The sequence below is a fragment of the Hyperoodon ampullatus genome, assembly GCF_949752795.1.
Source record: "Hyperoodon ampullatus genome assembly, chromosome: 7".
NCBI classification, from domain to species: Eukaryota; Metazoa; Chordata; class Mammalia; order Artiodactyla; family Ziphiidae; genus Hyperoodon; species Hyperoodon ampullatus.
Genome location: NC_136920.1, coordinates 71,886,170 through 71,900,557, shown reverse-complemented (window position 1 = coordinate 71,900,557; position 14,388 = coordinate 71,886,170). Strand labels below are relative to the sequence as shown.

At 46.0% G+C, this 14,388-nt stretch overlaps 1 protein-coding gene across 1 annotated transcript in view; it reads left to right on the top strand.

The window, feature by feature from the left end:
* Positions 1-14,388, top strand: part of PLEKHA7 (pleckstrin homology domain containing A7) — a gene marked incomplete at both ends in the record, with an annotated part of 134,366 nt that overhangs the window by 38,153 nt on the left and 81,825 nt on the right. The window contains one exon of the mRNA XM_079707701.1: positions 13,090-13,173. Within this exon, the coding sequence (XP_079563827.1) occupies positions 13,090-13,173 (84 nt within the window). The remainder of the gene's footprint in view (positions 1-13,089; positions 13,174-14,388) is intronic.

Here is a 14,388-nt window from a genome sequence, read left to right as displayed (position 1 = left end):
GATGTGTATATAAATTTTAAATGTATAAACATTTCATAAAGGCGAAAAACAAAAACAAAGAATACACAAGAAACTGGTAAAGGTGTTGCCTCTGAGATCGACACTGAATTCAAGGCAAGAAAGGGAACTTCTGCTTTTTAGTTTATACCTGTCTGTAACACGGAATACAGTTGACCCTCTGTATCCGCAAATGCAGAACCCACAGATAAGGAGGGCTCACTGTACTAGCCATTTTATATAAGGGACCCAATCATCTGTGGGTTTTGGAATTGGGGAGGGTCCTAGAACCAATCCCCCACAGATGCCAAGGGACAATTGTACTTAATTTTTGTGGGGTAAAATGAAAAGAGTTGTTGGGAAGCATAATTGCCGTATAAAGAGTGTAAGCCTAGGGCTTCCCTGGTGGCGCAGTGGTTGAGCATCCGCCTGCCGATGCAGGGGACACGAGTTCGTGCCCCGGTCCGGGAAGATCCCACATGCTGTGGAGCGGCTGGGCCTGTGAGCCATGGCCGCTGGGCCTGCGCATCCGGAGCCTGTGCTCCGCAGCGGGAGGGCCACAACAGCGAGAGGCCCCCGTACCGCAAAAAAAGGGTGTAAGCCTTCAGTGCTGAGAGTACAAGGAAGGAAGAAGACAGAGTGGTCTGGAGTGATCAGGAAGGACTACTGGGAAGAGAAGAGGCCTTGAAGATTGGGTAGAATTCGTTAGGGAAGAAGACTGCGGGAGACAAAGCCCAGGGGTGGGAAAGACGGGGTGATGTGGGGACTGATAAACACTTAAATTTGGTAGGAACTGAGGGTCTAGGGAAGTGGTGAGAGAGAAGGAGGCTTTAGCAGTGAGGAGCCACGGAGGGTGTGTGCCAGGCGATAATGGAACAAGAGTGGTGCTCCAGCATGATCGATCGATCAATCTGGCAGTGAGGACGAGGGAGTCTGGAGGCAGGACTACGGGGTGGGAGCCTCTCATGTGGCCTCTTTGGGCTCCCAGGTAGCTGTCACTGATCCCTGCCAGGGAGTTGCCTGGTGAACGAAGGTTATAGCTGTATACCTGGTGAATAAGCTCATGGCACTTCCCGTTTCTCCACTCTCAGGAGTGTGGGCTTTGGTAGTTGGCCAGCCTCTCCTGGTGCTCGATGTGGTTCCTGTACCTCTGCTGCCAGCATGTCTCCCCAGACATTTTGGAGGTTCTGTGGAGCAACTGGCCATTGACTGAAGTGTAGCCGCTAAGAACAAGCCCATACTTTGGAGTCAGGCAGATATGGGCTTGAAGTCTGACTTTGTCACCTACTGGTTATGTGACCTTGAGGTGGCACTTGACCCCTTTGGGCTTCAATATTCATGTTTGCAAAATGGGGATAAAACGATTTACCTTCTAGGGTCGTTGTACCCAGCAGATTGACACATAGCAAGTTGGTGGGCCTTGCTGTACTTTTACACTGTGGTACTCACTCTGATCTGCAGTTATGTATATTTATATTATTTATGTTTAATATTATAAAATACTGCATCTATTTATGACTATATCAGTCTGTTCTTTTGGATTGTAAGCTCCAGTTCAGTGGGAATAATTATGTTCTAATCACTGTTTTAGCCCAAAACACTCAGTGCAGAACACATAGTAGTGCTGAATAAATGTTGGATGAATGGAGTTTGTGCTCTTAAACCTACTCCAGCTTTTACAAACAGTTGACTTGTGATCAACTAGGGTGTATCTGTAGTTGAGAGCCTAACTTCTCTGTGGTTGAAACAAGTTTTGTCAATTCAAATGCCTTTGTTAGGATGATATGTCAGGATGGCTTGTTGAGTCCTTCATTCTTTCATTCTACAGTGGCAGATCTGTTTTGTGGGGCTTGATGTTTATAAAATTTGGGAGGTCTTCTTTAAAAATATAAGCAATTGTAGAAAGCATGTACACACGTTGCTAGGCCCCTTTCTAGGGCCTTGGAAGGGGCTTGTGAAAGTGAGGGGCCCTAATACTTGAAATTCCTTAGTTTCACAATAAATCATCTCTGCATTTAAAGATTTATAGAATACTCCCTACAGGCAGGGGTGGGAATTGTGAAGGATATGGAAATTTCTAAAAGGGAAAAAATGATGTTAATGGATACAGGTTTTAGTAACGCTGTCATTCCAAGTAGACTCAGAACAAAACCCCATTGTTTTATGTTTTTTTGGGTTTTTTTCATTCAGCAAATATCTATTGAGCACCTACTATGCGCCAGGCATATGTAGGCATTGGAACATAGCTGTGAAAAAAGAAATCCTTGTCACCTGCATCGTGACTTGTAGACCTACATGGATTCAGTGAAGAGCCACAGTGTTGCTCTGAGGCCGTGGAGATAAAGGCAGTTTGATACCTTAGTTTTGCCTTTCTAACCCCCTGCCCTTCTTGGTAGCCATCCCAAGCAGTGATGAAAGAATCATAGATTTGGGAGTGAGTATGATGGCTTGTAACTGCTCAGCCTCTTCCTGGCCATGACCATGAGAGATAGTGATAGAGGAGCCTTCATTTCTCCACCAAAGGCTCTCTGCTTTGGGGTTGATTTCAGCCACAGTGTGACAGAGCAGAACTGAGTGAGCAATTCATTCTGACTCCGGGGTTCACAAGTGGAGGTGTTTCTTATATTCTGCTACCAGAGGGGCAGCCAACCCCGTGGTCTCAAAGAACAGAAGAATTGGGGCCTGGAGACACAAAGTGCCTGCCTCCGTGTTTACCTCCAGCCAGTGCTCCACTTGGCCACAGCGCCACAGTGACTCACAGCTGGAACTGCGTTCCTGCGTAGCTGCCAGGTTTTGCGTGGGGGTGGGCGAGGAGAAAGGAGAATGAATGAGTAGGAGCAAGTGTCTGCTGGATTTGTAACACCTTGGGAGGCAGCTGCTCCAGAACCGAAATTGAAAGACAACAGGCGGGCTGGGAGCCTCTGCTTCACCTCTGCAGGTGGCCGGGCCCTCCCTCCCAGTCTGACCTGAACTGGGTTTTTCGTAAGGCCCCGTGCTGGGAAGACACAGCATGGAGCTCGAGGAGAGAGTGAGTGTGTCTGCCGCCTTTCCCAGCGAGAACAGAGCTGGAGAGCAGGTTAGTCCTATACTGGTTACTATACTGGGATTCAGTTTGCCGTGATGTATTCCGACTCATGAAAGTCAAGTAATGACAAAGAAAGGGAGTTTTTGATGGGTTGGCTGGGAGCGTCTGCAGTTTAAAAAAAAGAAGAACCCAATTTAATTGGGAATAAACAGGACAAAAGTATCATTAACTACACCTCCCCGGTGTCATTACAAAGGATATTCTGTTGGCAAGTGAGACTGGGGAGGACAGCTGTTCTGCCTCCTTCCTTTGTGTTTTCAATTATGTGCAGTGTTGTTACATTTCAGTCTGTGGCTCCAGCAGTAGTCTGAGGTGAACCTCAGTGTCTCAAGATGTTACAGCTGGAAGATCCCTAGAACGTCACCTGGTCTAGCCTTCTCATTTTACACTTGAGGAACCTGACTTATTGAAGAGCATTAAAGAGAAGCATAAAACTGGGTGTTCTCGGAGGTCGAAAATGTTTCCATGAAGTTTTAAAACTTCTGAAGAGTGTGTGTCCCTGGCTCAGCACAGCCTGCTGGGAAGGCTGTTTTTTCTTGGGCTGCACTTTCTGAACCATGGGGCTCGACCCAGTGAGGGACAGAAGTGTGGCTGAAGGAAGGTGTTTATTGATCTGAAACTACTTTGCCTGGCAGGCGAGTTCTAAGTTTAAACAAGAGGCTGGGTGTTTTGCCTTAACTCAAAGGGAAGAAAATGTGTTCTTGAGCCAGGCTAATAATATGGGAGTTTGCAACATAGAAAAAGACAAAACAACTCTATTAGAGTGGAGTTTTAGAGCTAGCAAAAGAAAAATATAACAGACACTGAAGGTTGAGTGTCTGCCATAGGCCAGGCACATTATCAGTACTCTTTATAACAATCTTGCAGGGTTGGAATTGTCTCCTCTTTTTACAGATAAGGAAACCAACACTCAGAAAGGTCATTAACTCTTTCAAGGTCGGGTACCGCCAGCGTGCGGCAGAGCTGGGCTTTGAACTGCATGCAGCCTGTATGACTGAATAGCCTGGGCTTCATGCTTTGAAGCCTGCGTGTGGCCTTGATGCAGAGTCTAACCCCCTCATTGGACAGATGAGGAAACTAAGACCCAGAGAGGTTGTGTATTTGCTCAGGGGTGTGAAACTAGTTGGTAGTAACAGAGCTGGTACCTCAGCTCCTGTTACATTGCTTCTCTGCCAACTTCCTTTAAAAAAAAAAGTTAGGGGAGGGGAGGCTCTCTGGGTTTGCTTTCCTCATTCAGTCGGGAGTTTGGCTTTAGTCTTTTCATGGTTATTGAAGTCCTGTGGAGCCACAATTAAAACTTCCTATTAACCATCAGTCCTAAGTGTTGGAGCCCCATGTTGGGGCTTGGGGAGAAGAGAGGCTTGCAGTGTGGGTTACTGGGTCAGAAGAGGTAATTTATGAAATGAGTTGGCCACTGAGTGGAGAGCCTAATGAAACATAGATCTTTTCAGATCATGATGGAAGATTTCAGTCTGTTAAATTCAGTGTTTGGAAAGGAGAGACCTCCCTCTTGCAAGACGTGAGAGCTTCCAGTTCACTCAGTTAATTCTGTGACTCCCTTGAGCCCAGCTCTGTCTCTGCCAGGCTCAGCCCCTTTTGGCACCTTTGGGCAAGGAGAACAGGTACTGACTGCCCCTCTGGGTGGCGGGTCTGAGGTTTGGCTGGATTTCAGTGTCTTTGCCTAGTTGGGTGTGTGAGTGAGTCAACTGTGGACAGTGTGGAAGTGGGGAAGGCCCTTCCTTGGTCTGCACCGTGCTCCCCAGGCCTGGTGGAGTCTTCTAGCCTGGGTGTAGGATCCTTTATCAGGGCCTGGGGGCCCCTGCCTCCCCAACTCTCTCTGGGGCATGTGTGATACTTGGGCTGCTGAAATCAGAAAATGAGAGTGGTTCTGCACAGCCTATCCCTGAAGGTGGCGTGTGTTTGTGCTCAGGCCGTTGAGAAAGGACTTCAAGTGCCTGCTCCATGGTATTGCTGTTCTGTGCTGCAGGAGATACATGAGAAATCGGTGAATGACTGCCCCCAGCCCTGTGGGAACTTAGGATCTTACTGGAGGTAGGGAGAGAGGGGGAGGAGAGCAAACACACATGCAACAGTAGAGAGCAATGTGAGAGCATATAGCCAGTCACCAAATCGTAGGTTTCACACCAAATACTCTCCAAGTTCACAAAAAGGAGATACAGGTGATGTTTGCCAAGTTCACAAAAAGGTGATACAGGTGATGTTTGTATTATCCTCCTGTGTGTTGGGTTTTTTTTTCTGTTTTTTTTTTTTGCGGTACGCGGGCCTCTCACTGTTGTGGCCTCTCCTGTTGCGGAGCACAGGCTCCGGACGCGCAGGCTCCGCGGCATGTGGGATCTTCCGGGACCGGGGCACGAACCCGTGTCCACTATTTAGGCAGGCGGACTCTCAACCACTGGGCCACCAGGGAAGCCCCTCCTGTGTGTTTTTAATCACTCAGTAATTGCCTCTAGGGTGTTTGCATTCCATTCTTTGATTCTCTCTGCCGAGTGTACTACCTCTCCTTTGCAGCAGTGAGGGGGAGGGGAGTTGCAGGGGAAGGTTAATTTCTCCAAATTATATTGTAACACAGTTGGGAGAGAGCCAAGGATTAAGCATTCTTTTTTTTTTTTTTTTTTACATCTTTATTGGAGTATAATTGCTTTACAATGGTGTGTTAGTTTCTGCTTTATAACAAAGTGAATCAGTTATACATATACATATGTTCCCATATCTCTTCCCTCTTGCGTCTCCCTCCCTCCCACCCTCCCTATCCCACCCCTCTAGGTGGTCACAAAGCACTGAGCTGATCTCCCTGTGCTATGCGGCTGCTTCCCACTAGCTATCTGTTTTACGTTTGGTAGTGTATATATGTCCATGACACTCTCTCGCTTTGTCACAGGGATTAAGCATTCTTACCATGTTGGTGTCTGATGCTTCCTTCCTCAGGTAGTAAGAGCAGAAGCCACTGCCTTTTGATGGCTTATGACCCTTGTTTTTGTCTCTTTGTGACCCAAGTCCAGACTTCGGTAGGGTTAGCTAGCCTATTTGGAGGCATGGCCTCGCTTTAAAGTAGGAGTCTTCTTAATCATTATTTCTCATTCATTCATTCAGCACATACCACAGAGCCAGACTCTGTTACAAGCTGATAATAGCAGTAAAAAGACAGGCAAGGTCCTTGCTCTCCTGGAATACACTGTTAGTCCGGGGTTCTGATGATCATCAAACACAGACTTAAGTAAGAAAAATAACAGTAGCAATTAAAATAGGGTGATGTGATATGAAGTGACTGGGAGCCTACTTCGGTGGGTAGTTGGGAAGGGCTCTGAGATGATAATTCTGCTGAGGTCTGAATGACAAGGAACCAGTTAGAGAGTATGGGGAAGAGCATCCAGTACAAAGGTTGTTAAGTAAGAGAGAGCTTGGTATTCAGGGAGCAGAAAGGAGACCGATGTGGCCAGAGCAGGATGGGGAAGGAGGAGAGTGGTGCAAGAAGAGGATGGAGCTAGGCAGGGGTCGGATCATCTAAGATCTTGTAAGCCAAGGTAAGGAGCTTGAATTTTACTCTATGTGTGATGTGGAGCTGTTGTAGGGTTGAAAGGAGGAGTGTGTGTGATCTAACTGACATTTTAAAAGATCCATCAGGCTTTTGATGAGGAGGATGGGTGGTACAGAGGCCAGGGTGGAAGCAGAAAGAGCAGTTAGGTGGCTGTTGTGATGACTAGTGTGCTGGCTGTAGACATGAAAAGAAGCGTATGAGTTCAGAGTACGTATTTATTTTTTATATTTTTAAAATTTATTTATGTATTTATTTTTGCGGTACGCGGGCCTCTCACCGTTGTGGCCTCTCCCATTGTGGAGCACAGGCTCTGGACACGCAGGCTCAGTGGCCATGGCTCACGGGCTTAGCCGCTCCGCGGCATGTGGGATCCTCCCGGACTGGGGCACGAACCTGCGTCCCCTGTATCGGCAGGCGGACTCTCAACCACTGCGCCACCAGGGAAGCCCCCAGAGTATGTTTTTTAGATGGAGGCGACAGGACTTGCGAACATATGATGTGTAGCGGTTAAGGTAAAGGAGTGGAAGATGACTCCTAGGTTGTTGGATAGCGATGCTGATAACGGACATAGGGAAACCTGGAGGAGGAGAATTGGATTTGGTGGGAGTGAGGGGAGGAGATTCATTCTAGTTTTGCCCTGTTAAAATTTAGATGGCTTTTGGTCATTGCCATTGTCGAGACATAGCCAGGGGACTTCCCTGGTGGCGTAGTGGTTAAGAATCCACCTGCAAATGCAAGGGACACGGGTTCGATCCCTGGTCCGGGAAGATCCCACATGCCACAGAGCAGCTAAGCCTGTGCACCACAACGACTGAGCCTGCGCTCTAGAGCCCTCGAGCCACAACTACTGAAGGCTGTGCGCCTAGAGCCCAGGCACCGCAACGAAGAGTAGCCCCCGCTCACTGCAACTGGAGAAAGCCCATATGCAGCAACGAAGACCAAACACAACCAAAAAACAAAACAAAACAAAACAAAAGACACAGCCAGGTTCAACAAACATGAATTGAGTACCTTCTGTATGCTAGGCGTTGTGTGATGCCCTTTCATATATCCTCACAACAACCTTTTGGAAGGATATTATTATTATTTCCTATTTGCCAATGGAAGAAATGAGGCTCAGAGACCTGAGGTGGCTTGTTCTGGTTTGAACCCAGATCTTCTGACCCCAGGACTCTGGGCTGACTTGTTGCCCAGGGTGGATATTGAAGGAGGCTGGTTAATACTGTGTTGATGGCACTCACTTGGAGAGAGGATGGGAACCATATGTTGTCTCGCCAAGGCCTCATTCCCATGCTTCTGGAAGAAAGACCTGTCAGAGTAATGCCAGTGTGCAACGAGCTGCTTGACATTTACAAATAGTGCAAGCTCCAAAGACCACTTCAGTAACGTCCTCAGCCCCCTTAGGAAATGCCACACGAATAGCGGTGACACTTTGTACTAAATGAGCAATTTTACAAAAGTGTTAAGTAAAATAAAACAAAAGTTTCTTAAGAAGTGTTGGGGGAATGTAGAGATGCCATTTCGACTGTTGGCCGCTATCTCTTTACTCTGCAGCCCACATGGGAGCTGAAGGGGGGAGGCAATTTCTTGTGTTTTTGGAGTTTGGATTATTAATTTGGGGACCTAACTAGGAGTATTAGTAGGTTACCTGGAACCTTGGCTTTCTGGAGACACTGGGATTTAGAACAGAGATAGTAAGTGCCTTAACAAGTCTGGAGGCAGTGCTGACTGTGGCTTGAGGTCTGTAGGGTGACTCTTTTACAGCATTCTGAGAGCCGTATTGAGGAGCCAGAAGGTCCAGAGTGGCAGCTGCCGCCAAGCATACCAATGAGAAGAGCCTTCATAGAGTCCCTCCGTGGGCTTCAAGGCCGGATACTTTCCTTACATTTTAAGTTGTTTCTTCTCCTCTTTATAGCAGGGGCCAGATAAGAGCTCGTGCTGATAGAGCAGATCTGTCACACTCTCAGCATACCAATACCACCACTGTCAGAAAAGCAGATTTATCAGGCTGCTCCGACCTCCACTCTTGAGCACCATTCACATAACTCCAGAACTTCTTGCCATGCCAAAAAAAATGGCTGTGCTAAGTAAATTGGACCCTTTATGTTTAACCAACCAGAGTCACTGTTCACATTATAGTCAGAATCTGTATGAATGGAAGAATTAATCTTGCAAAAATGTTGCAAGAAACTGTAGGACTCATTTACATTTTGACTAGCCCTGTCTGTGGCTGTAGGTGGGGCTCTTCCTTCTAGTGAGCTCAAATCAGTCTCCGGTTCTCCCTGGTCCTCACTCTGTTCTCTTACCAAGTCTCCTGTGTGGGCTGTCCTACTTCTTTAGGGCCTAACCCAAGTCCTTCCAGCCCAGGGCTTGTGAAGACGTGCTTGTTTACATGGATGGTTACCCATGGCCCCCCTTTATGGGGCTTGTCCTTCCCTGCCATCTTCCACCCGTGCTCCCTGGTCCTCTCACAGGCGAGACTGGCTGTCCTTCAGCCTGGAGGGCTGCTCCTGGCAGGAAGAGTGGGATCCGAAAATAAAGGCTAGGTTCTGCTCTACCTCATCTGCCGAGTTACTTTCTCCGTAGTCTGAAATGCAACAGAAGCCCTTGTATGGAGGAGAGAGAGTTTCTGTGCTCAGTTGAAACCAGCCACCTGGCTCCCGGCCGGGTCACCTACATCACTGCCAGGGAGCAAGGTGGCAATTCAGGTTTAAGAACAGGTATTTCAGGGGATTTGTCTTTGCCTGCTAACTTCATCTTAAGATAGGGTGATAGGACATGAGATTCTTCATGGGTTTTAGAAAATCAAAAGTCAGGAAATGGGGCAGGCTGGGGGCTTTTGGGCTGAGGGGTTGAGGACAGCAGGAAAAGTCCGAGGACTTTGCAATCTCCCAATGGGTGGGGGAATCCAGCGTTCAATAGGCAACCTCTATTTGGTGAAGGTGAGCCTGGAGTGGTAGAAAGAGATCAGAAAGGTGGTGGGTGCAGGAACACAGGAGTTGACTGTTGTGGGCACGTCATTTCCCCTTTCTGGGCCTTTCCTCACCTGTGGCTCGATGTAACGAAACACAGCCTGCCCTCCTGGGTGTTTAGACAGATTGAATGAAATAGTCCAAGGACCTAACTCTTCTTCCTTTGCTAAAAAGTGCTGAACCAGAAGCTCTGCCATTAGCAAGCTGGGCGAGTTTGATCCAGAAACCATCGAATTTTAAGACCTCAGTATTCAGGAGGCATTACTACTTTTTAAAAATTTTATTTAATTAGTATTAATTTGGCTGCATCGGGTCTTCATTGCTGCACATGAGATCTTCGTTGCGGCACGTGGGATCTTTAGTTGTAGCATCCGAACTCTTAGTTGTGGCATGTGGGATCTAGTTCCCTGACCATAGATCGAACCTGGGCCCCCTGCACTGGGAGCTCAAAGTCTTAGCCACTGGACCACCAGGGAAGTCCCCCAGGAGGCATTGCTTTGATTCATCTCTTTTCTCAATGTATTGAGTCCTTTTTTTTTTTAACTTAGTCTTCCAATAACATCCCGTAACCCACATCTTCATTTCTTTTTGCATAATATAGGAATAAAAATATCTGTGCTGCCTACCTCAGTGGGTACTCGGGAGGGTCAAATACAATAATGAATGTGACCACACTTAAAACTTCATGTAAATGCAGGAAATGGTGGTGATGGTGCTGTGGTTGATAACTGTTTTTAGCAACAAGGGCAGCATCCATATTAGGGAAGGAAGGTTGAGGAGCTGCCTCTAGGTCTGATCAAATGACAGCTATATTTTTGTCCACTTTAAAAAACTATCTTTCTTCTAATGTTAGAATGTGAAAATCATCGCAGTGCCTGCATCTTCCAGCTCAGGATTCATTTACCCAAGACCCTGGGCTTGTTTAAGCTGGTACAGGTTGGGTGTGGGGAGCCCAGGAGTTGCTATTCAGGTTGTACAGTGTATATGAAGGCATTGCTGGATGCCGGATGCTGCTCCAAGCACATAGAAGATTTGCTCTTTGCTCACATCTACCAGAGATTCACCAGGCTGACCTTGGGATAGGACCAAAGGCTGTTTGGGGGCTACTGAGTGCCACACAGGTGGTGTCATTCAGAAATTTGGCCCTGGGCATAAGGGGAGGGAGAGGGAGTAGCAGTAGATGCTGCTGTTTTTCAGATGCCTTGACTTTAGGGACTTCTGATCTTGACCAGGAAGCTGCCAGCCCCACAGACTCCTAAGGGAAAGAGACAGCAGGTTATCATGCAAAGAGCATCGAATTTAGAAATTGAAGACCTGGATTCATGTCCCAGTCGTATCACTTATTGACAAAGTTATCTTGAGCAAGTCTCAACCTCTCTGAGCCATTTCCTTATTCATAAAACAGGGGTCGACGGTGTTGATAGTTAAGATGTGTAAGAAAAGGCTTTGTAGAGGTAATCGTGATTAGGAATTATTGTTATTCCCATTATGAGCAGAGCATTTTTTTTTTTTCCTCTAGGTAGAAATGAGGCAGGCTTAGGTAGAGTGTTTTCCAATTCCCTGGTGAATGGAGATGGCTAAAAGAAACTGGGTGCAAATAAAGCCTAACCCATGAACACAATGCAAGGATTTCTGAAATAGGTGTTATGGGGGCCTGCTTCTCATCCTTATCCAGGTGCTCATTCCTCAACTCTATTTTTTTGGGAAGAACAGTCTGCTGCCTGCCAGATGAGGTCATAGGATTCCAAGGGCTTTGCCTGGAACCAGGAGCTGGGAATTCAGAGGCTGGCCGTGGTTGGGAGGGTTGAGAGGGTGCTAGGGGTGGTGTGCAGTTGCAGGGCCAGGGAGCAGACTGGCCTGATAGCTCTGCCTATTTCACATAGGGCTTATTAGGATTCACGCTGCTCAGACCTCAGTGCCAGCTTTACCCAGACACCAGAATGCAGGACGCTCTGACAGCCCCAGGGCAGAGTAAGACAAACTTTGTAGGCTTAGACGTTTTTTATTTTTTAACCTTTATGCTATGCTCATTTAAACCTACTAATCTCTGGGGTGAGTCAGGGCTCAGTTTGGGGACGGGGCTGATATCTTAACCCTATCGAACTGAGATGATATGTTGACTCTGACAAGAAAAAGCATTTTAACCACGTCTGTATAAGGAGCCTTAAAAAATGACCATGCCCTTTGATTTAGTAATTTTACTTCTGGGACTTTAACCCAAGGAAATAATTTGAATTGAAGAAAAAGCCCATATATGCAAAGATACATTGACTATAATAGTGGGGGTGGGGTAGGGGAAGCACCTAAAATGTCCAGCATTAGAAGAATGTAAATCTTTCTAGAATGTAAGCACTGCGGGGTAAGGACTTTTTTGTTCGCTCTGTATCTCTAGCACCTCAGGCAGTACCTGGCACACAGATGGCCAGTAAACATTCTTTGAACAGTTATATGAAAAAAATTTTACATCTATATGATAAGACTATTTATTATTCACCTATTTCAAATGAAGACATCTTAATGACATAGGAAATTGTCTGTTAATTGGATGTGAAAAAAGCAGGATACAGATTTCTAAATATAGTAAAATCATATTTTTTTAATAAAATGATAAAAAAAGAAAGCTAGGAAGGAGAAGATACCCAGGTATATCTCTAGGTGGTGAGATCATGGGTGACCTTTTTTCTTTCTATATTTTCTAAAATTTCTAAAATAACTATGATTTCGCGGTTGAGAAAAACATTTTAACATAAATCATATTCTTTAAAGAATAGAAAAAGGAGGTTAGGTTAGTTTATTCGTGGATCAGAGCAGCAGCCTCTAGAGCCAACTCCTCCTTCCTTTCAAAGAACCAGGCAGCCTTTATGAATACACAAAACACCTACACACTTCGGTTGTGTCTGTCAACTCGGCGTGGAAGCTGATCCCTTCTCACTTCAAAAGGGTGATAGAAACTCCACAGTGTTGAAATTGTACAGGTCACATTGCAGAGACATGCCCATACATTTATATCCCATCACTGAAGTGAAGACATTTTGTAGTAGGGAGAAGAATTTTAAGAAGATAGATTTTTCTGGGTGGATGTTAATTCTTAGGATTCTTTCCCTGGTTCATGGGTTTTGGAAGCTGTTGAAAGTGCCATCTGCTTTCCTTCATTCTTGTTTTCAGCTCGTGCCATCTTAAAGTAACTTTCGCTGAGTGAGTCAGTTTGTTGGAGTTAGCCCTCATGGACTGTCCCTCTAAGATACAGTGCTGTCTTGGAGGCAAGACTTGCCTAGAATTGAAATCCCCACATCTTAGGTGGGGCTTTGGCGCCTGAGCTGGAAGTTTTTGGTTTTTCAGTGCAGCTGGGTTCTGGAGTGGTCTTACCCTGGGAGGAGTCTGTGTTGACCAGGGATCCTCAGACATTAATGACCTATTGTTGTGTCTGTGAGCCTTTCCATTCACAGGACTTCTCATTCATTATCTCTCTTTCTCTTTAGCCATAACCAGCAGACCACAGCCTTCAGGCATCCTGTGAGTGGGCAGTTTTCTCCAGAAAATAGCGAATTTATTCTTCAAGAAGAGTAAGTACATTTGTATATTCTCCTTTTCCAGGCAGAGCTTGGGAGCTTAAAGGTATTTGCTTAAAACAAAGCTTGTTGGACTATTTTCTCTCTCAGACATAGGGGCTTGGCATGGATTGTTTGATTCAAGGTGAAACTCGAGAATTTTGTTTGTCAATCTCTAGACTTCTTTCAGCGGGTAGATGTGGAAGCGGGGAGATGATATGGGGATGTGCTGTGATGGTTATTGTCAGAGCCTCTTCATAGCTCCCTTTCCCCGAATGATCCCTTTCCCCTCAAGCATCACCTAACACACTAGCTGTGCTCTGAGAGGACCCACTCACCTGTTGTGAGAGTACCTTAAATACAGCCTCAGGTCCAGCTGAACCAACCTCCTGAGGAGGCCTCATATAGGAGCCCAAAGCCAGGGCTTAGAAGAGAGGAGGGCTGGTGGCACCCATTGTCCCTGAACATTTTGAGTCCTTTCTGCTTGCTTTCCCTAACACGGGCACCGTCTTGCCCCTCAGTCCCATTTTACCAGGGCCTCTGGGGTGCTCAGAGGTAGGTTGTACCACCCAGGGCTTGTCTGCTTAAAAATGCATGTACAGCCCACGCATACATTTTGGGGAGGTGTTCTGCCAAAAATGAAGGCAGAGAAATGTGTGCAAGTGTCTGTGTTCCCTTCTGATCATTTGAGACAGTTCTGTTCGAAGAAAACAATTCTGTCTGAGAAACTAAAAGAGACATTGGCTTTAAGCGTTTTTCTTTTTTAAAAAAAAAAAATATACACACACATACATATATATGTATAATGTGTGTGTGTGTGTGTGTGTGTTTGTGTATATATGTGTATATATATTTTTTGGCCGCGATACACAGCTTGTGGGATCTTAGTTCCCTGACCAGGGATTGAACCCAATCCCTCGGCAGTGAAAATGCGGAATCCTAATCACTGGACCGCCAGGGAATTCCCAAGGGTTTTTTTTTCCCCCTTCAAATCACTTTTCTTCTGTTCAATCACCTAGATATGTTCAAATATAATCTTAAATTATCAGTATTTATATTTTTACAGCATTTCCCTCTCTCAGTACTTAAACTTTTAAACTAACATGGAAAATTTCAAACATATACAAAAGTAGAGAGATACAGTAATAAATCCGATATATTCATTACCCATCTTCAACAGTTTCCAAACATGGCTGATTTTATTTTATCTGTACCCTCCCCCTCACCCCT